This window comes from Oncorhynchus masou, chromosome 31 (assembly GCF_036934945.1).
Source record: "Oncorhynchus masou masou isolate Uvic2021 chromosome 31, UVic_Omas_1.1, whole genome shotgun sequence".
In the NCBI taxonomy this organism is placed as follows: Eukaryota; Metazoa; Chordata; class Actinopteri; order Salmoniformes; family Salmonidae; genus Oncorhynchus; species Oncorhynchus masou.
This window is the reverse complement of record NC_088242.1, coordinates 67,876,373-67,899,973: the sequence shown is the minus strand read 5'-3', so window position 1 is coordinate 67,899,973 and position 23,601 is coordinate 67,876,373. Positions and strand designations below refer to the sequence as shown.

Below are 23,601 nucleotides of genomic sequence, written 5' to 3'. Positions count from 1 at the left end.
ATCTGAATCTAATTTAAATTGAATTTTACTGTAAAACAGCTGAAACCTGAGGCATCATCAATCCACCCCTCTCTCTCCTTTTCTCTCTGTCTCTTTCTCTCCCCCCTTCTAGACTTTGGAGCAGAGTGGACAAGTCACCTGAGCCCAGCCTACCGCAGTGCTTTGATGTGTGTTTGTGTGCTGATGGGATACTGCAGTGTTATATTCTTCTTGTAGGCTGCTCTGGGTTTAACTGTCCCACAGCTCTCTGAAAACTATTGTATATGAGCCCAGGAAGGTGACTCTGGGGTTGTTGCTTTTGTTCATACTAGCATTTGAGAATTTGCTGACAGCATTGCATTTCAGCCTCTCACAGTGTTAAAATATTGTTAAAGCAATCTCTGCCATACCACCAGTAACTCATTCTCTCTCCCCCTCCCTTCATATCCTCCCTCTCTCTCTCTCTGTCAGGACTGTCTGATTCTGGAGAAGAACGATATTCACCACCCGGTCTGCTCCTTCCAGGACGACTTCCAGGAGTTTGAGATGATCGATGACGAGGATGAGGAGGATGAAGAGGAGGTGGACCCTGATGCTCCACCCTCCCCCTCCGCTTCCCTTCCTCCTTCCCCTACCCTGGGCACTCTGAAGAGCCGTCCCACCACCCTTAACCTCACCACCACTCTCTCTCTCTCTCAGGACTCATTGAACAACAACAGCAGTCTTTCTCCAAAGAAGGGCAGCTGGCAGCACTCTCTACTACGCAAGCCCACCTCACAAGGTGAATACTGTGCTGTCTTATTACTTACCAATAATAAACCACTACCAACACCTAGCAGCTTATTTCCTCTCAAATACCCTAGCTTTCTAAGGAAAAGGTTTTCTACAAATGTTTGTATGATAATTTATCTACCTAGTATTCTCTTTATGCTGTGTCTTTAAATGTTACTGTAAGCTGCTGTCCTTTGCGTGCAGGCCGTCTGTCTCCAACCCACTCATGTCTGGAAGATGGGAGCCACGTGACAGGCCAGTGCCCTTCCCAAACAGCCCCCCAGGCCCCAGCCCCCCAGAGCAAAGGTACCCCCCCCCCAAACAAAATGGCCGCCCTCCAGAAGTCATCCCCCATAAACATCTAGTGACATGTTGTAAAAGTGTAGTCGTCCTGTCCTCACTGGCCAGAGCTATAGATATAGACTTTGGCAAACATAGTTTGGGATTCTAAAGAATGGACTCCATTTTGACACCAAACAAGTCCAATTGGTGAGAATTAATTTGTTATTGTGTGTTTGGGCCCAACACAGAGCATAGTTTAGATAGGTCTGTTTATCTATTGCTCCCATCACTGCCATCCCTACTCTGGTGACTTCTGGTTTAAAGTGGCTATTGCACTAATGTTCTCATGATCAATTCTAATCTCTCTTTTCTTCTCTGCATTCTCATCTCCCTCAACCTCTATCATCTCTCTTCATTTTATCTCTACTTGTTCTGTTCTCTCTCTATCCTCTCCCTCTCCAACAGGCTCCTTTGGTCAACACAAGTCTCACCTGGGCTCTGACGAGGTCATTAACTCCTCAGCCGACCCTTCAACTCTGACCTCCAGAGTTTCATCCCTGAATGACCACTCCCAGTGCTCTGACACCGAGGTCGACCACGACCTCAACAACGCTGACCACAACCACAAACGTTCACGGTCCTGCATGTCCACCCAGCGACGCCCCACCGACACCTACACGGTCACTACTGAGTCAGGCCTGGACCGGGAACTGGAAAACGACCCAGACGGGACCAGCCGATGCCTGTCCTCCACTGCTCCCATTGGGGGGAATGACGGAGCTGACACCCCTCTGTCAGGTGAGGAGCTGGAGAAAGATTTTGACGTAGAGTTCATGTGTAAGGAGACCTATGACATGGCGTGTAAGGAGAACCAGAGCTTAGTCTACGTTGAGTTCCCCTCCATCGAGCCCTGTGAGCTGGCTTTTTTCTCCAGCGATATGCCATCAAGCCGCTCTGATGTTCTTGACCAATCCAGAAACACTGACCAGAGAGAGCTTCCAGCTATAGCCAATGAGGCGGCCAATGACTCCACCTCTCCGTCCTCGGACCCTGGCATCGCTGATATGAATACCAAGCGGTGCTACGCCACCTCAGACCAAGAGCATGACCTGAGCTCTCCCGGGTCAGAATCAGACATTGAGGGGGAGCTGGAGGCAGCATTTGCCTGCGGAGGACCCCTGGTCTCCAATATGATCTCCTCCATCTCAGAGACAGAGCTGGACATGACCAGTGATGACAGTAGTAGTGGACGCTCCTCCCACCTCACCAACTCCATCGAGGAGGCCAGTTCACCCACCTCCGACCAGGAACTGGGCCCTGACAACGAGTTAGAACAGGACAGCAGCATTGTGGGAATGAAGGTATCGCTCCTCCTTGGCCACCCAGACCCCATCAAAGTGGGCTCACCCTTACCCTCACCTTCACCACTACCCTCCCCCAGCCTAGCCCCCCCCCCCCATGCTGACTCCCCCATCCTGCCCCCAGAGCCCTATGATGACGGCCAGGCTCTGATGGGCCTACAGAGTGTAGATGATTATGATGAATTGCCCTATGAGCACCAGGCTGACCCAGATGAAGCCCTGCCCCCACCCCCATGCTGTGAGGAGGACAGAAGGTCCAAACAGATGGTACTCCAGATAGAACCCGACCACAGCCTGGAGAGCTTCAAACACTCCTTCTACCTGCCAGTGGGACCCAGACTCATACCCACTCACGCTGACGACTATGACGGTAACAGTGAGGGAGAGTCAGAGTCAGAGAGCGAGGACGAGCTGAGCGAGAATTCAGACTCACCCTGGTTGCTTAACAACCTGGTGAACAAGATGATCTTGGAGGGGTCTTATCCAATTAGCTGTCCCGAGGACTGTTTCAAGAGGTCAGTGTCCGTCTCGGACACCATCTCACCCACCTCAGACATCGAGCCAGTCACGTTCACCGACGCTTCGGGTGAAAGAATGCTGAAATCTGGGACGAAGGAATCGAAGGATAAAAAAGGGAAGAGTCTGAGGAAGGAGTGTAAGGAGAGAGAGAAGATGGAGAAGAGTGCAGAGCTGCCCAAATGGAATACAGGGAAAGCCAACGATAGATTTGGCCCCTGTCTGTACAAGAGCAATCCCACAGCTGACACCATCAGACCGGTGATCGTGGAGCGTTATGGCAACAGGGTATCCACAAACAACAATCACACTCAGGACTCTGAGAAAGAAATCACCAGCCCTAAATCAGGCAAAAACACCAAGAGGCAGGATGAAGAAGATGACGATACTGTGGAGCCCGATAATGACCTGATGATGCTGGAGGGTACGGAGAAGCTGGACTCTCCCATTCTGAGTGAGAGCATGGCGATTGACAAGGACGAGGGCCGCGAGATAGAGGCCAAGCCCAAAGGACACTCTACGGCCTCCCTGGAACGCATCAACACTGTCAAACACAGCATGACCCTGGATATCCCCACGGCCCAGACCAACCGATGCTTCAGCCTCACCTACTCCACTGACAATGATGAGGAAGAGGAAGAGGGAGACTCCTCCCCATTCCTGAGCTGCCTGAGGAAGCAGTCATCCTACGGTGGCAGCCACCAGTACCTGGATAGCTCTCCGCCCATCGACGAGAGTGTCCGTGACCTCACCCTATTGGAGCAGGAACGCACCCTGTGTGAGAGAGACCTCCCTCTGCGGTCCCAGCCGGATGACGAAGGTCTGGCATACGACTCCATGAAGTACACTCTGGTGGTGGATGAGAACACTACACTGGAGCTGGTCAGCCTAAGGAGGTACTTACATGGAGAAAGGGCCCATCTTTGTTGTGGAAGGGTTTAGTTGAATTTTATTCTATTGGCAATTTAAAAGTCATTTACATCAAGTTGTTTAATTACTCCTGTTTAGTCAGTGCTGTCACAACAGTCCCAAGCTGATTTATCAGGAGTCAACTTTATAGTGCATTATGGATGCTTTTATATTGTCTTCTTCTATTAAGCTATTATGACTAACCTGTGTGAACCGTGCCCTTCCCAGATGTACCTCTGTGCTGAGTGATGACAGTGAGCTGTCTACACTGTGTGATGATGACCCTCTGGGGATGGGGGAGGTGGGGTACTTCCGGGGGAACGGGGGTGCGGCCAGAACTCCTCAGCTCGTCAGAAGACTCCTCACCTGAGGCTGACATGCACTTCTCCAAGAAGTTCCTCAATGTATTTGTCAACAGCACCTCACGATCCTCTAGTAAGTATTCTACACTTAAAGATACAGGTTCCAGTTGGAACCAAATAAGGTTATTCAGAGTGATGCTATAGGGGAACCATTTTAGGTTCTTTGAACAAACTTTAAATGGGATGGTTCTTTGAAGACCCATAGAAAAATCAAGAGATTTTTGATTCCAAAAGGAACTATCATAAAAGGTTCTACAAAAATAAGTTTATGGCTCTTTGTGGAACTGCGTTGATAGAGGTTTTATTTTGGGTGTTTTTTTTTACGCTGTGTTAAGGCTTATTTGCATATTTCACGTATGCCTTTTGAGTACATTTTTGAGTTATCAGTACCACCCATGACTGCTTACTAGTGACTGAGACATGGTTGTTCTATTCATTCATGTTCAGGCCTGTACCAAGTTAGATCCCACCAGATAATGTCTCATTTACTGAGTCCAGAGTGTTCATGTTAGCTCTCCCAAGCTGTAGCATGATAAAAGATCACTGAAGGATCGTCTACATAATTAAGGATCTATTACAAATGGAAAAAAGAAGAAGAATTTCATCATAATGAGTTATTTTGACCGATGCCGTTATAATTCATTTAGATGTTATTCAGAGGTCCTATGGGTTATATTAATGCCCCTCCCAACGTGTGTATCAGTGATCTCACTGTTTGTGTTTACCTGTGCAGGTACAGAGTCATTTGGGCTGTTCTCCTGTGCCATCAACGGAGAGGAGAGGGACCAGACACACAGGGCTGTATACAGGTGAGTCATAGCATTCCGAACATAATTTACAGACATACCGTGTTATATAAACAGAGAGCAACACAACAAGCAATCTGAAATCATGATCAGAGAAAAAACTGTAATTATTGTAAGGTTATCATTTCAAGAGAGTATGTTATAATCTCTTATCTGTTTGACTCTTTGTTCTTAGTCCCACACATGCACTATGGATTGTAGGTGATATGGGATAAAGGATGGTTGTGTGCAGTAGGAGATGTGACTCTGGTGAATCACTAGTGGTCTGGAGAGGGGGAGGGAAGAAGAGATGGAGGGAGGAAGAGAGGAAAGGAGAGAGAGAGGGGGGCAGGTGTCATGGCCCTAGTGAAATTGCAGGGGGAACAGCTATACACACACCAGCCTGCCACCACCTGGGCCTCACTGTGTGTGTGTGTGTGCTCACTGTTTCCCCTTTCCTCAGTAACTGAATCATTCCTTTCTCCCTAACCTTTATAAACCTAAATCATTCAGCATTTCCCCTCCCCTTCCTACCACCCTCCCTCTTCTCTCCCCTCCTCCCTCCATCCCTAAATGTGTCTCTGCTGTTTCTTCAGCTAACAGCCTCTCCTCGGGGAGTCACCTGATACCCAGACAGATGCTGCTTCCTCCTCACTAAAACCAAGTAATGTGTGTGTATCTATACCCTCTGTCTCCTGCCTCCTACAGGTTTATCCCTAGACATGTTGATGAGTTGGAGCTGGATGTGGACGACCCTCTGTATGTCGAGGAGGAGGAGGATGACTACTGGTACAGAGGCTACAACATGCGGACGGGAGAGATGGGGATATTCCCTGCCTTCTATGCCCATGAGGTCATAGGGCAGTTCAAGGAGATAATGGGTGAGTGATAAAGAGACATAAACGTTACGTTCATGTCTGGTAGGAGCAGTTTTACTGGAAAGTTCTCTTTCTATACAGAGTATGTCATCACTGGAGACACATAACCTGGATGTCAATAAGATAAAATAGACGGTACATAAATGCCTCCAGTCTGATGTCACCTCCTGTGTGTGTACTTCCGGTAGGAGTGAAGAGGAACCCAGTCTGGATGGACAGTTTCAGCGTTCAGTTCCTGGGTTCTGTGGAGGTGCCCTATCACCAAGGCAATGGTATCCTCTGTGCCGCCATGCAGAAGGTAAACAGGAAATGCACCACTCTGGGTTGGGTAAACTAACAGGTCATAGAGTGCTCAATAGTCTGAAAGTGTTCAATTAACAAATCTGTATCGAACTCTCTCTTTGTCAGATTGCGATAGCGCGGAAGCGGACGGTCCATGTGAGACCCCCCTCTCTGTGTGAGCTGGAGATTAGTTTACAAGGGGTTAAACTGGTGATGAGCCTGGAGGCCGAATATGACACTTTGGATGAGGTGAGAGATATGGGGAGGTGTAAGTGAAGGTAAGAGACGAGTGTAAACTGGGACTGTTACGCACGCCTCTATGAAGAGGGAACGCAACTCCCTGCTACAACTCAACTCCCCGTGAAGTGAAGGAGGTATGGGACTGTAGGTGCGAGTAAGGATGACAAAAGGCAGAGATTTTACCGTTTAATAGGAATTTATTCCTTCACACGGTAATATGGGGAAAAGGGGCTGGACGGAACCAAAGCAAAGAAAGTAAATTAGCCATGGAGTCGACCAATCAGCTGCTTGGGGGATTTCAGGAAGCCATTCTGAAACACACACATAACAAACCACAACACAGAAACTGGGGACGTAACAGGGACATATATGTTTTTGGCAGAGACTCTTAAGCGACTGTAGTGCAATCAAAAGGATGCTGAAACTGCCACATAATATGAGCATCTCTCTCTCCCCCTTCCCTTTCTCCAGTTTGACAGATGTAGTCACTTCTTCCAGATGAAGAACATCTCTTTCTGTGGATGCCACCCCAAAAACAATTGGTATGAAAGTTAATGTTGAGGATACATTTCATTAGACAATAAAACACCAAAGAATAAAGGCAGAACATTCAACTTTATTTGTTTATACTTAACCCCCTCTCTCACTCCTCAGCTACTTTGGCTTCATCACTAAACACCCCATGCTGAACAGGTTCGCCTGCCACGTCTTTGTCTCCCAGGAGTCAATGCGGCGTGTGGCCGAGAGTGTTGGGTGAGTCACACACAGTACTTCAGAGTCTCCCTTTCACACACCCATCTCTGCTATAGGACACACTTTGGAGTATGATTCTCAATCCCCTTTAAGCTGTGCTTGTAAACCTAGGCATTTAGAGCCTCTACACAGCACTGTTTGTTTTATTGAAGTTGCAAGTAAAGGCATTGGCTGTGCCCCCGTAGTGATGACCAAAAAATATACAGAATCATGTTTGTCTATACTGAACAAAATTATAAACGCAACATGTTAACTGTGTGTCCAATGTTTCATGAGCTGAAATAAAAGATACGCACATACGCACAAAAGCGTATTTTTCTCATATTCTGTGCACAAATGTGTTTATATCCCTGTTTATGAGCATTTCTCCTTTCCCAAGATAATCCATCCACCTGATAGGTGTGGCATATTAAGAAGCTGGTTAAACAGCATGGTCATTACACAGGTGCACTTTGTGCTGGGGGCAATAAAAAGCCACTCTAAAACGTGCAGTTTTGTCACGTGCAATTGGCATGCTGACTGCAGGAATGTCCACGAGCTGTTGTCAGGGAATTGAATGTTCATTTCACTACCATAAGACACCTCCAACATTGTTTTCGAGAATTGGGCAGTACTCCCATCTGGCTTCACAACCGCAGACCATGTGTAACCAGCCCAGGACCTCTACTTCCGGCTTCTTCACCTGCGAGTTCATCTGAGACTATCAGATGATGAAACTGAGTATTTCTGTCTGTGATAAAGGCCTTTTGTGGGGAAAAACTCATTCTGATTGGCTGGGCCAGTCATGTAAAGTCCATAGATTAGTGTTTAATTAATTTATTTAAATGGACTGATTTCCTTAAACGAACTGTAACTCAGTAAAATCATTGAAATTGTTGCATTGTATGTTTGTGTTCAGTATACATTAACGAACACATTCCTCTGAACTGTACATTTTTTGCGTAATTTGTTTTTTAAAGTTAGGATTACTTACATGTGTTTCCATCCTAGTATTTTTGCCAGCCATCTTCTTGAAGCAACTTTAGACCCTTGGGTTGCAGTTTTGGGAGTTTTGACAACCACGCGAAAGGAAGTCTGCATATAAATTTACTTAGTGTGGAGGGCCAACTAGAATACTGAAAAGGCACTACCCTTCATTCAGAGTTGAATTGGAAGACCCCTCCGACTCGATGTGGCTTGCGGAATAGTGCAAAACAGAGAGGCAGGGCTAAGGGGTGGGTGTGTGTATTAGGGTTGAGCCTAACAATGCTTTAGCATTGCTTTATCTCCCAATCTCGGTCATTACTGCTTATATGACAAACTGTTATACTGTGGTCTGAATAAGAATGTTGGAAACCATAGACTACTATACCTATAGTATCAAGCCCTTTAGTTCAGCTGGCATGCTGGAGAGGAGAAGAAAAGTCATTACAAAGTATTGAGTCATTCTCTCAGCGAGAGACAGAGACAGAGAAAGACAGAGAGAGGGAGTGTGTGTGTGTGAGCTGGGGTTTATAATGTCTGTAGTTCCTGTCTTGTCTGAATCAGGCAAATTGGGTTTGAATTATTAAAGATGGCCATGGTTCAAGGTCGACACAGCAAAGCAGAGGGCAGAGCAGGACGGTATGGGCTGAGGAGTCAGGGTTAGTGAACAGAAAGGCTTCAGACATTAATTAATGGTATGGGTAAATGTTTACTTAGCTGATGCTCATCTTGGGCTAGAACCATCATGTGAGTCTGGCTGAGACATTATTGCAGGGTGATTTGATTGTAGACATATGTTTGTTAAGCTAAGGCCTCTGTTCTCTGTCTTGCTCTCTAGACGGGCTTTCCAGGAGTATTACCAGGAGCACCTGGAGTACGCTTGCCCCACGGAAGACATCTACCTGGAGTAAAGCAGGCAGGAAGTAGGAAGTGTTGCCATGACAACCATATCCTCTTCTTCCTGCTGCTGCTTGTGTAGGTTCATCAATCTCACCACCAGGGGGTACTGGTGGCTCTTCTTTTCATTGTAAAATACCCCATATATACAGTATCCCTCTAAAACTGGAATATTAATTTCCGTTCTACAATATGCGACATGTTTTATTCATTTATTGACTTATTTATTGATTAATTTGTTTATACGTTTATTTTCCATCTTCTAGATGGATTGCCTGTTTCTTTTTCTATGATACAGTTCTAGGAATAATTCTTGGTACCGTATTTTAGATATTATGTATCCTCCTCGGTTTAAAAAACAATAACAACAATGAAATTCCTACTACTGCTATTTTACATGTTCCAATGCATGGCTAGGAGGGTAATGCACACACAATCACATACAGAAAATTAGGACACACAAATAGCGCAGAAATCAAGAGGACATGAAGCATATTATTTGGTCAGGTGAGGTTTGGTGTAAATATGTTTTTGTTCAAAGATTGAAGAAGAGAGAGAGTACATTGATGTGATTGGTCCGAGCTAACACCTGTATCGTGTACAAGAAAGTGTGTAAATATACACATTAGGAACACCTGTGTATAGGCAGTAGAGAAATACAGATGACTCATACAAACTATGAAAGTAGCATCCACAACCAATAATCACACAAGAGGAAGTGAAGAAAGGAAAAATAAAGAAATAGAAAGGAAGAGAGGGATGATGTTTTAGCCCAGTGTTTACCAAATGGTGGGTCAGGAACAATTGGTGGGACTTGGACCTATTTCAGAGAGCTTATCCTTTCACTGGTTGTGTTATGTGGCTTATGCCTGTTTCCAGTTCTCTTCTCTAGTTCCTTCCCTAGCTTTGAAGTCCACCATTTTTTTATTCATAGTTTGAAAATGTACTGGCGTCAGATCTGAAAGGACCGAGCAGGTGTAAGCGACGTGGTGATGGCCACAGTTAGCCCTTCAATTGAGCTAAATGGAGTTGCCATCATATTTATTACACCTATCCAGATCCTTTCAGATCTGTGGGTGTGAACACTGAGCAGGAGCTAGGGGAAGGGACTAGGCACTAAAATGGAATGAAGCCTCAGTTTTGCAATGGAGGCTCTTCATCATATTGGTCATTTTGACATTGAAAGGGTTCTGACTTATGTTGAAGTTGACCTGATAGTAAGCCCTGTCCACCATGGTCCATAACTGTCTCAGTAGTCATCTGTCATTGGACAACAGCTCCTCTGATCAAATCTCCAAACACAGCAGTGGCAGGAAGAGGTTGCTATGGAAACAGAGCGATAACTGTCAGTGCTTTGGGAACAGAGAGAAAGATTAAAAAGAGAGAATCATTCAGCTTCTGGACTTCTAATGATGCAAATACAGTATTACAGAAAGAATCCAATGTTGTATTCCTTTCCATCTGGTCCAACTGTGAAGTGTCCTAATGTACATGTACAAAGATAATCAGTCTGAATATCAGGTTGAGGACAGTTGAAGGTCCTCTTCAGGAGAAGCCATAATCCCACGGTTCTGACTGTTCAACACTACTCCCTCACAGGAAGCACTGTTGTACAGGTGGGTGTCCGTCCCTGTTTGAGTTGAGTCCACTGAGAATAAGGTCAGATTGGCCTTGGTTGACTGTCCATAAGGCAACAAGGAAAGTAAAGTCATGACATCGATAATGCTGACAAAGAAATCAGTGGTGCCTTCTGTGTCCTTCTACCTTCTCTTTAAGGTGGATCAAGTCAAAATGAGGATAGAGAATTTAAGCATTTAAGTTTTCAAGATATTAGACTTTCAAGATGTCACTGGCCACCATCATGATGATGCAAAATGCTAATCATTTATGGAAAAATACAAAAAGATAGTTTTTGAGAGGAGTTCCCCTTTAAGTTAGAAAAAGGTTTGATATTGAAGTGCCACCATTGAAAGACCGGTAGTTTCTTGGATATAATAGGCTTGCTTTGGTCTGACCAACAGTTTTAGAAGTTGACTTTACAATGTCTAAATGCTCATATTCTGCCTGATAAATGTCCTGAGGAGTTGACCTTTCCACATGTACTCCTTGATTGCACTCTTATCATAGGTAATATACAGTACATCTTTTGCGTACTTATAATAGGAAGATTTTACTTTCTACAGTTGTCTTTTCCAGTTCACATGTAATACTGTAGGCTACAGTATGCTATCTAAACAGATGAAGGGAGTAGAGAGGTGAGAGGTGGCCAACACAGAATGAATTGAAATAACAGGTGTCATACTGCAATCCCCAATATCTGGTTGAGTGTAGAAGATTCTTCAACAAGTATCAAACAGCAAGAAGAAGATCTTGTAGAGGAGAGCATTGTTGATCCGCTGGTGATGGGGTGTCATGGGACCTCCATGGTGACCAGTTTATTATTTGTGAGAGTAGTGTCAGTAGGAGGGGAGAGAGGGTATAATCTAAATGTGTATCGCTGTCGGTTAGATCCTGTAAATACTATAGAGAGTCAACAAGATAGTGCTGTGTCCTTTACGTTAAGGATGTTATTGAAATGGAATATGTCAAATAAAAGGAGACCTATTCAAAAAATAACCATGAAAACCCCAATGGAAAGAGAGAAAACATTGTACATTTCCTTTTATTATTTGTTTTAATTTGAGCATGTTGCGTTTCCATACACGTCACTGTCTCTACATCAAACCACTATGTTTTGTGAACCACTAAGTTCTTGCTAACTCAGACATTCACCCCACAGACAGGCTTCAGCAGCACCGCTTTTAGGCAAATCTGTGACGTTGTCATTAGGGGACACACGTAAAGTGTCACCTTGCTGATATCCAATGCCACACCCACTCAAGTGCTGGCCAATCCGCTGATAGAGCAGAGTAGTAAAGATTAACCAATTAAAATAGCTTTCAGAGTCTGCTTTCACACGGGAACTAGAGGTGGGACCAAGTCACTATTATTCGAGTCACTGCAAATCTCAAGTCACAAGGTTCAAATCGAGTCCCAAGTAGAACGGGTTGAGTCTTGAGTCAAATCCTAGTCTTGCATTCTAAGAGCGAGTCGAGTCGCAAGTTTTTTGTGTGTGTCTCAAATCAAGTCAAAAAAATATACAGGCAAACGCTTGTTTAACTACAAATCTTTGTCCATTTTTTTAGACTACCAGACAGCCCTTTTCATTATTTTGTCAACAACACATTTTGATTATGTAATAATTTATTTTACCAAATTCCAAATGCAAGCCTTATAAGTAAATTATACATTTCAAGCCATTTTGACTTACCAAAACACCAGTAGGTCTATGCTAGAAATTGTTGATTGATGCCCCATTGCTGATGAGCTTGCAAAGTAAACGGTTCATATTCCTGATCATCAGCAAAAAAATAAAAAGATATGTATATTCATTTATGACAATCCTCTGTCCCTACAATTTGACGTTTGCACTGCACACGATCCTATAGCTGTTCAGCAAATCAGCAATCTGTTTGCCAGCTCAGTGGTTTTCTAACTGTTTGACCCGCAACCCCCAAAAAGGAATGGTTCAAAGTGCGAGACCCCCACGCAAAGGTGCGCACAATCGCTGCTCAAATTTAGCCTATCATTACGGCCAAAAAACGGTGATGCATTTTCAAAACGAATGATACACAAATAAAAATAAGTCAGAACCCTTTTACACCTGCATTTTGAGCTGAAAGTCATTCATGTTAGCTGTCGATATCAACTAGGGATATCATGTCACAGTGACCACGTTTTCATGCACACCAATAAGACGTTATTATTCAGGATACTCAAGTATTCTGTTTTTGAGATGGTGCATATAAACATCATATCCCAATTACTATAACCCAAAAAAGCTTTTGTCCCGGTTATGAGAAACCCAGAAAAAAATGCCTGGGATATGCTGATTTTAGACGGGATGTAAACAACTTATACCCTTTACTGTTGTTTTTTCGATGTCTGCGCAGGCTCAGTTGCACATATATGTTGTGTTGTGCAGTCCATGGGGTTCTGCGATGACGTTTTCGTCTGATTGTCAAATCACTTCAGAGGGTGGGCTATCTGTCAAATTCAATCCATCATAATTCCATAATTATTTTTTTTGCCTCTACTCCATACTGGACCGTATAGCTGACTAGCTACATTCAGCACTAATTTAGACAACTTTCTGCTTATAACTTCTGACATTTGGTAGGCCAATTGTTTTTTCAACTAGGGTTAGATAGGCCTACATGCAGCTTCTCTTCTGTCATAAATTGTTGCCCCAGAAGACTAAATAAAGTAGTGCTCACCAGAATGTCTTACATTGATAGAATGAATGCATTAGTAATCTAGTAAATACCGGTAAAGTTGTCTGTTTTGTTTAGGGACCTGAAAGAAAATGCAACAACTCCAAAACAGTGGAAAGATTGGTCCTGTGCAAAATGTAATCAGTTTGACTGGTTTTAAGGGAAAGAAAAGCCGAGAAAACAATTAAACACATTTCTGTTAAGACTTCAGTTTGGCTTGGGTGCATATGTCTGCTTGCATTACAGTGTCAAAGATAACACATACCCTGGCATTTGTATTTTCTCGAGATGCTGAAATAAATAAATAATATTTCTCCATTCCTGTTCCCATGACGAAATTAACATTTGTTGTATAATTTTACTGCAATAAATGCATAATTCTGAAGGAGTTAATATTCAAATCAAATTTTATTTATATTTTATTATTTATATTATTTATATTTTATTATGCTATATGTTTTATGCTATATGTTGTGGGTATAATTTGTGGAACTTTCCACTTCCAACATGAATCTGTTCCAAAAACTTCTTGAAGTACAAGGATGCCAACAAACAACGCATACAAAGTAGCACGATCAATTCACCTAGCTATCTAGCTGCTAAATAGGCATCAACTCACCACATATATTATTCTTAATGTGTGTCCATAGGCTACCAGATCAAGGATAGACATTCTTCTGAATTAACGTGGTGAGTGAAAAACTTAACCAAATTTATCTTATTCTGCCACTATAGAACTTTGAATGCGTTGTTTGTTGGCAACCTTGTTATTTACAAAGTTGGGACGTTCCACAAATTATACTCACCCCGCTACATGTGAGAGGTAATAGGCCTACAGTCAGTGTCCATATTTCACTTACTATCCCATTTAGCCCATATTAATTTAAATGAGGAATATTCTGTTTATTCACGGTTACCCGTGAGCGGGTTATCAGAGGTGCATGTAAACCATTTAGCCGAATAAGATTTTAAGCGGGATATGAGCTCCTATCCGGACTACTGTGCGCATGTAAACGTGGTCATTGTCACTTCGCTGGAGTCCAGAGCTAGCAGGATCAAATGGCCTACCAGTATGCAGCAGAGGCTGCGGGATCGGATGGAAAGCATGATCTGTCTAGCCTTTTTCTTCCTCGCAAATAAGTAATTAATTCGCCAGAATATGTTACATCTTCATCCCATAAGTATTGAAGGTAGTGTGATGTTCCCACTGAGCTGTAATACTTATAAACCACCCAAACTAAGCCATATCTGAAATTTGAAAATTATAAATGAAATCACCATTGCTAAACGGTACTCTAAGTGGATCATATTAATGTAGGCAGGCTACTCTTGTTACCAGGCAAAATCGGAGAAAATTAAACGAGTGCTTTTTGGTCACTATTTGGATGTGTGCGACCGCCTTTGCGCACCAATGCTGATGACTGGACATTGGTCAACAGTCAAGACGCGCAGCTTTTTGGTTCTGACGCACAGATGATATGTTTTAACAATAATTGTTCAATGCCGTAGGCCTATGTTAATGACCTGATCGAATAAGCAATTGTATAAATATACAATACAAATGGTAGGCTATATATAGCCTATTAAAATATGTATAAATAAAACCTTCTCACTACGCTAGCTCACCCAGTGTTGGGTGACTTTGCTGGTCCAATCATAGGTCCTTTTCACTAGCCAATATGTTGTTGTTTTTTGCAAGTGCGATACTGTCTCTGGCTCTCCAAGGAGTCAAATCGTTCCAAACCCTGGCCAGATAATCAAGGTATTTTATTTTCTATCAGGCTGAGTCTCAAGTCATCAAATTTGTGAATTGATTCAAAGTCATGTGACTCGAGTCCACACCTCTGACGGGAACCTATCGCATCTTGACAATGTAGCCCATGGCTTTGAGCTCCAGATGTGTGCCATCTCTTAACTGTACCAGTTTGTTTCGTGTATTTTCTCTGTCTTATAACAGCTTAATTGAAGTCCTTTGAACTTCCCTGATAGCTAAAGTACACCAACCAACCACCAAGTATCCCCTAGTCATGTATAGCAGCTCAGACATCCAGTTAACAGTTAATCTACTTTTTTTTTAAATCCATAAACAATATTATTCACTGTATAACTAGAGCATCAGTATGTGACAAAAACACATTCATCTATCTTGTATCATTAGGGGGACTTGTCAAAATGTAAAATAAAAACAAAGAAAAACACTGCCTTGTCATGGGTTTGATCTTATGAATAAACTATATGCTTGATGTCAGGTGCGTCTGACTGTCTCTTTCTTGTGGTTGTGTGACTGTGCTGCTGGATCACAATTTCTATGAATCATCTGTCTAAAGTGCATTTATAGAGTAAAATCCCAACCCCAGTAATAAACTGGTTGGTTCGAGCTCTGAATGCTGATTGTCTTACAGCTGTGGTATATCAGACCATATACCACAGGTATGACAAAACATTTATTTTTACTGCTCTAATTACATTGGTAACCAGTTTATAATAGCAATAAGTCACCTCTGGGTTTTGTGGTGGCCAAAATACAACGGCTAAGGGCTGTATCTAGGCACTAATAACAGCCCTTCACTGTCCCTAAGAACAGCCCTTAGCTGTGGTATATTGGCCATACTATATACCACACACCCTCAGGTCTTATTGCTTAAATATGCCACTGTAATTCAAATGTCAACATTAATGCATGGTTTAGGTCCAAGTTACAATCTTTTTTTCTGTTTGTGTGTGTGCATTCGCGCATATAGAAACATGACCTGACAAGAAAACCCCATCGTACAGCACACGTGACTGCTTTCCTGAAAAACGTCACACATCCGCGTTGTCGTTCTGCTGTGCTATTTGTCGTTGTGTACTTTTAATAACCATTTAATCAAAACTCTGCATTTAACACAATTACCAACTTCTTTGTTTTTTCCTCGCTCAACTTTTTTCATTCAACTTTTTACCCCTGGAAACTTTAGTACCTGGATACCAACAACTGAGCCAGGCTACCAAGAGCTCAACTCCTACAAGGCTCTCTATAGAACTACTAAAGGAAAGTCCTTATTTTCAGTGTGTGAGTGTGGCTCTAATTGTTGGCCAGTGCATGCTGTAATTGTATGTTTTGTATCCCACTCGACTACAGACACTGGGGACATGCCCAACACAGCTCTGAGAGGCTACACCAAACATTAACACGCAGCCGGGCCAGTGCGTAGCAAGGAACGAGCTGCCACTGACAACCGACCCAGTCATCACCCATGTCCCTGCGCTTCTCTCTCACTCTCCACATTCAACGAGAGACAGATTACAACACAGTTGTGTGGGGCGCTGTTTGGGGCATCCGTGGCCATGGAGGGATCATCTAAGTTCCCGGCGGCACCAGGAAATGTTTGTTCCCTTGGAGTGTCAACGTTCAGCAGTGAAAATTCCTTTGAATCTCCTGGGGACTGCCATGCTAGTAAGTGTTTGATCTACAAGATGTTCGGAGTTGTCACGGGGGAAAGGTCCAATGGATACCTTCATTTGTGAAAAATGTTTTGAACTTGATGCAGCTAAAGAAAGGATTATTACTCTTCATGAAGAAATTACAAATTTGACCAAGCACCTTGAACTGAATAAGGATTCCATCTATCAAATGCTTCCTATCAAAACATTTGAGAGGATGATAATGGGAACTTCCTGGACTCTGATCAATTTCTGCCACTGCACCCCTCTACTAGCTTGAACCAGAACATTTCTGCTCGTTGTTCGACTCCAGGTTAGCGTAAATGGATGCTTGTTGGAACCAGAAAGAAGGAGAAGATTCGTTCTCGGCACGCCTGCCTTCTTCCCGCGTCTGAACTTAATACTTTCAAATAGCTTTGAGCACCTGTACCAGCTGTTTTCTGACGGGGACTTGGGTGTTCCCTCCATGGCTGTGGATGTCCCTCCAGCCCTCTGCCCTCCATATATTGTGGCTTAGGATGGTTCAGCAGACTTTTAGCCCTCCATAATTGTCTACGAGACTATTTCAGCTCTGTGGATGTAACATTTATTGACAGTTATTTGGGTTCCTGGATCCTTTCACAGCATTATAAGGCTGCGTTGAGACAATGACTTATCAATGACCCAATTCCAGCTCATTTAATCCCTACCATTGTGTCGCTGAGTTATCATAATACTTTAGCAAATGTATATTATACCAGGGGCATTGGGAGACACAATGTAAGTAACCTAATTTATGTCCCTCTTACTGCCCTGAATAACTCTGCTGATCCTACGGCTATTGTGTGCAGTAATCATATGGCTATGAACCTGAGTTATACTGCTAGCACTGAGGTGGTGTGCCCAAGAAAGAAGTCCACTGAGTGCAGCTCATCCTGTACTAACATAAACAACCTGAACATGTCTACCTCTGCTAAGCTTCCCAGTAAAGCAATAAAAACATTCAAGCATCCCAGAAAAGTGTTAAAAATAGCCCACATTAACATATGTAGCTTAAGAAACAAGGTTCATGAAATCAATAATTTGCTAGTAACAGATGACATTCATATTCTGACAATCTCTGAAACTCACTTAGATAGTAACTTTGATGATACAGTGGTAGCAATACATGTTTATAATATCTACAGAAAAGATAGGAATGCCAAAGGTGGAAGTGTGGCCGGAACCTAGGAAGAAACCTAGAGGGGATCCAGTCTATGAGGGGTGGCCAGTCCTCTTCTGGCTGTGCCGGGTGGAGATTATAACAGAACATGGCCAAGATGTCAAAATGTTCATAAATGACCAGCAGGGTTAAATAATAATAATCACAGTGATTGTAGAGGGTGCAACAGGTCAGCACCTCAGGAGTAAATGTCAGTTGGCTTTTCATAGCCGAGTATCTCTACCGCTCTTGCTGTCTCTGGAGAGTTGAAAACAGCAGGCCTGGGACAGGGTAGCACTTCAGGTGAACGGGTCAGGGTTCCATAGCTGCAGGCAGAACAGTTGAAACAGGAGCAGCAGCACGACCAGATGGACTGGGGACAGCAAGGAGTCATCAGGCCAGGTAGTCTTGAGGCATGGTCCTAGGGCTCAAGTCCTCTGAGAGACAGAAAGAAAGAAAGAAAGAAAGAAAGAAAGAGAGAGGGAGAGAGAGAAAGAAAGAAAGAGAGTGAGAGAGAGAGAGAAAAAAAGAGAGAATTAGAGAGAGCACACTTAAATTCACACAGGACTCCGGATAAGACAGGAGAAATACTCCAGATATAACAGACTGACCCTAGCCCCCCGTCGCATAAACTATTGCAGCATAAATACATGTTGAATGCACCGAGCTGTCTGTTTGAACTACTGGCACACAGCTCAGACACCCATGCATACCCTACAAGACATGCCACCAGAGGTCTCTTCACCGTCCCCAAGTCCAGAACAGACTAAGGGAGGCGCACAGTACTACATAGAGCCATAACTACATGGAACTCTATTCCACATCAAGTAACTCATGCAAGCAGTAAAATTTGATTTAAAAAACAGATAGAAATACACCTTATGGAACAGTGGGGACTGTGAAGCAACACAGACATAGGCACAGACACATGCATATAAACACACAATAACATACTTCCTGTAAAATTAGCTTCATACTGCAGCACACCTTACAAGCTGCTGCGGAATTCTGTAAAATCCATTTCCTTATATTTTCCATTCACTCTCTGACTTTGTACAATTTGTTTACATGAAGTTGTTCCTCATGAAAAAGTATTATAGTATAGCATTAATACTAGTATTCACTGTATTAATGCTAATGTGTTTTCGCAGACTTTAGTGAATACTGTAGTATTTCCTTTAGTATACTGTAGTAATGACAGTTAACTTCAGTATTAAATACTGTAGTAAAAGAACTGTAGTATATACTATAGTAAGTCATGTAGTGTTTTTGCGGACTGTACTTTACTGTATTATTTACTGTACTGTTTTTGCAGACTACTATACTATAGTGTTTACTATAGTGTTTTTGTGAGTTGTACTATACTATGGTATTTACTGTAGTGTTTTTGCAGACATTAGTGTAGTACTTATAATAGTGTTTTTGTTTTATCATCTTTGAGATAAAAGTGGAGGTTGTGCTCTCTTATATAACCTGTAGGGAACACAATATATGGTCTTTACTTGGCATGTAGGTTTCTCACTTATGGGGGAGGGGAATGTAAATACTGTAGTATTTACTATAATATTCTACAACATTCTATAGTAAGTACTACACAAGATTGAGAGATACTATAGTGTGTAGTATAGTATCCTACAGTGTACTATGGTTTACTATAGAATTATATAGTAAGTACTGCAGTATTCTATAGTAAACTGTATTATTTTTCATGTGGGTCTAGTTAGTAGAGAGAGGTTTAAGTTTGGCTACCACTCCTCTCTGGGTGTAAGAGGTTACATTCACCCTCACTATAAAAGTGTATTAATACAATCCTGTATTTAAAAATAATACACACAATGTATTTTTGGTCTGTATTTCCTGAAACTAGCCAATACAGTAGTCTTTAGGTGTTGTTGTCACTGAATTGCAGGGTTTGTCCACATGATGGTGCCATCATCCATAGAATTAGAATGTGTAGATAAGACACTTGTGGAACTGGATGTACCATTTCTAAGTGCTCCTTCCCACATACAGTAGTTTCTCAAATGGCTTAAAGAACAGTCTGTCCACAATTTCAGAGATTCATTTTGGGGCTGCTTCATCCACAGTAGTAGAGGTACTAGAACTAGTCTTACAAAAGGTATAGTACAAGTAGCACTGTAGGTTTGAGGGTGCATCAGCCACACTGTCAGCAGAAATGTTTGGGGATGCAGTGCAGGGAGCGGCAGGGCTCTAGATTTTCCCAATCTGGCTCTCCCCAAGCTCTGTGGAGGCTTCGAACTGGTCCTTGACCATCCCTATCCTCTGCAGCAGGGCCTGCAAGTCAGGGCGTCCCAGGTGGGACAGGGGTAGTTCTCACTGGGGTCAGACCTGGTCAAACAGCAAGGGAGGATCATGGGGCTTCAGGAAGGAGATGTGACAGTCCTGGTCTGAGGTGGTCTCACTGTGGCCTGCACATGGGAGACAGATAACCAGGGAAGGCGGGTCAGAAACAGAGATTTTAGATTTAGGCCAGGTTCCATTTCAGCATCTAGCTGGCCCCTTTGCCTTACTGTTTAGACATTTCCTGTTTTGAAAAGGCTAATTACAAAAGAGCACAGGAATCACATCAGGAGCACAAACAGGAACTTTGGAGTACCCTATTCTGAAGTGTGACTCTCTCTCACACAGACGTGCACAAACACACATACACACACTTACCACATGTGTAGAAGTGGGCTTTGTATTTGCCCAGCCTGAGAGTGAACAGGCTGTACTTCTCACTGGGGTCTGTAGGGTAGAACATCATGGCCTCCCTCAGGAAGATATTGGAAAGTTTAGGAAAACATCACAGATAATCATCAAACAATCTTGTAAGTATGATCGTTTGTAGTTATTCTGTGCAGATTCATCACTCTCTCCCTTCTAATGAGTCCTACACAGCTTGTGTTGTAGATGGAAACAGGTAATAGCTCCAACCATTCAAAACCTATAACCAAATTTGTAGGAAGAAAACTATTTCAAGAAGCGCTAGAAACTGCTTTTACCGCTCTGTTTGTCCAAGCCGCTAATAAGGTTACTCACGTAACCACGGTTCTATAAACTAAGCGGCGCATTCAGCTGATTGAGGAAAACAACAACAAAAATTATTGCCACGAGCCACCAATTAAGTCGAACAGAGACACACAATGACTATACCCGGTTTAAGAACACATTATGCAATGTACTCATCTTCTCTTCTTCAGCCCAAATGGCATTGAGCTAAACTCTGAGTGTGAATAATGTCTCATAGGTGACTCCTGGAAAAGGTAGTTCAAATTAAATGAAGTTCCAAATCTAGTTTAAATGTGAGGGGGGGGGGTGGACATACACATCAACTCAGGCCTGGATGAGGAAAGCGAGGTTCACCAAAGGTAAAATGTGAAAGGCTCTAAGTCCTCTTAGGCTCTTAGTCCTTTCACATTTGTTTTAAAACCAGTAGTAAACCCAGGAACACACATGGTATGACACTAAACTATTACATAATATCCGTACACGCTACTATTAAACTACACTGACACACCATCTCACACACAGTGACATAGCTCCTACCCGTTATCAGCAGTGAACAGTATGAGTCTTGTTGAGGACTCCAGTCTGTTCCAGAGCTGACAGCAGGTTCCCTAATGTAGAGTCAAACTCCAGTAGAGCATCACCAAAAGGACCCCTATGCGACCACCCTGCCGCTGCTAGGCCTGCATAATGGGGGTAGTGGGTGTGCTAGAGGGATGACAGGAATGAGGGGGAAAGACAGAGTCTGTTCACCTGGAAAATTGTTGGAGGTACACACAGTACCTTTGAACTCTAAGTGATTGTTAGCTTCTCACATGGGAGAGGTAGTGGAGAAAGAAGAGATGCTTACATGGGAGGGGTAGTAGAGGAAGAAGCGTTGTTTCTTCCTGGCAGACTGGGTGATGAAGTCTGTCGCAAAGTTGCTCTAAGCCCTCTCGAGATCCAAGAAGTCCTCAGGCTACTGCTTGATGACATCATTGCGCATCAGTGGGATGGTAACGCCCTGTCAGCAAAGACGCCCTAATGTGAAAAGTCAACCATAATTGTATTTATTGAAAACAATGATGGGTAAAAACATTTTACTTCGATCACCCTTTGACAGTATCCCTTTTGATTTAAACAAAATTATATATTTGTAATAAAACGTTTTTTTTTATAAAGAAATTATTAAATAGTTTGACAACCCTGTTTATAAGCTTTTAAATCAAACTCAATATTTACCTTTTCCATTGATGAAGATTGATGTCTCATGGTATAGTGGGGTATGCAAAATAGGTTAACTTTGAGCACCTTTATCTCTTAAATGTCTTGCTATTCAGGTCCAAAAAGTCACTTTCTGAGCACTTCTACAATGGGAAAATATGTACAGTATGTGAGGTTTTGTTCAAATCAAAAGGGGTGCTGTCAAAAAGAGATTGAATTCCAATAGATTTACCCTGATACAAATGGATGATGAACACAAAACAGATGTTGTGCACTGTGTCTATGATCACATTTTACACTGAATTCAGAAAACTGTGGGAGGATCTAGTTGGAGTGACTGAGTAAGAATACCACCACCATGGATCTAGCCACTGGCAGCTATGTGACCAATGGGCTATGATAATGACTAATTGTCCATGGGCCAGCAGTCAAATTTGACATATTTGTCCATTTTGGGGTGGCAAAGTATAATGATGATTTTCCATTAAGGTTTATGTCTGTGGGTTATATTTTGGTATGATACCCACATATTGGAGGAGCTAATTGTGGGTATCACTGCATTATATCAACAGACATTTGCATATCATTGCTTTGTGGATGACACTCAACTATTTTTCTCCTTCCCTCTTCTGACACACAGGTGGCTTCATGTGGACTTCTGTTTCGCTCCTGAGTGAAAAGGCATGAGAGAAAAGGCAGTAGATAGCTTCAACTGGATGCTGTCTCTCGATAGAAGTGGTGCAGGACAGGGCCTGAAGAAAAATATATTGAGAAAAATGTTACCCCAAAAATATGTTCAAGTTATTTAAATCTTAATAGGCAGGAAAACATTTACTGAGGTCACTGATGTGAACTCTCTAGTTGTTTTATATTTATAGGCCTACCTTTTTACTTTAGTAACGGTGTGCATGCATTGCACTGTCTTCCTGGCCTCTGCCCACCCGCCTGTCCAAAGTGATTTTCTGTCTGAGCACTCACACCCCCTTGTGGCTGTGTTCGAGGACACAGACTGGAGAGCCCGCCTTGCCTATCTTGCTGTGTTCAGAAAACTGAACAACCTGAATCTAACTCTGTAAAGACACACACACATTCTAAACAGTTATGACAAAGTGTGTGGATTCATGAAGAAGATCAAACTGGGAGAGGAAATGTGAAGATGGGTTATAAATTGTTTCCAGCAGCGTGACACCTACCATTCTTCAGGTGATGTTGACAGATCTCCTATGGTGCAAATAGTAAGCTCACATTTATCCAAACTCTACAGTGAGTTCAACTCCTACTTAAATATATCCTAACCTCTTGAAGCCCGGGAGCACTATTTTTATGTTTGGAAAAATAACGATCCCAAAGTAAATGGCCTATTTCTCAGGACCAGATGCTAGAATATGCATATAATTGTCAGATTAGGATAGAAAACACTTGTTTCCAAAACTGTCAAAATATTGTCTGTGAGTATAACAGAACTGATATTGCAGGCGAAACCCTGAGGAAAATC

At 42.8% G+C, this 23,601-nt stretch overlaps 1 protein-coding gene across 1 annotated transcript in view; it reads left to right on the top strand.

Moving 5' to 3' along the window:
* The window catches only part of LOC135524314 (C-Jun-amino-terminal kinase-interacting protein 2-like), a 49,314-nt gene extending 33,775 nt beyond the window's left edge, over window positions 1–15,539 (top strand). The window contains 12 exon segments of the mRNA XM_064951742.1: window positions 451–760; window positions 955–1,056; window positions 1,498–3,805; window positions 4,047–4,139; window positions 4,141–4,253; window positions 4,914–4,989; window positions 5,674–5,846; window positions 6,032–6,141; window positions 6,252–6,374; window positions 6,837–6,907; window positions 7,020–7,118; window positions 8,920–15,539. Coding sequence (XP_064807814.1) covers window positions 451–760; window positions 955–1,056; window positions 1,498–3,805; window positions 4,047–4,139; window positions 4,141–4,253; window positions 4,914–4,989; window positions 5,674–5,846; window positions 6,032–6,141; window positions 6,252–6,374; window positions 6,837–6,907; window positions 7,020–7,118; window positions 8,920–8,992 — 3,651 coding nt within the window. The 3' untranslated portion in view covers window positions 8,993–15,539.
* The last annotated feature ends 8,062 nt before the right edge of the window (window positions 15,540–23,601 follow it).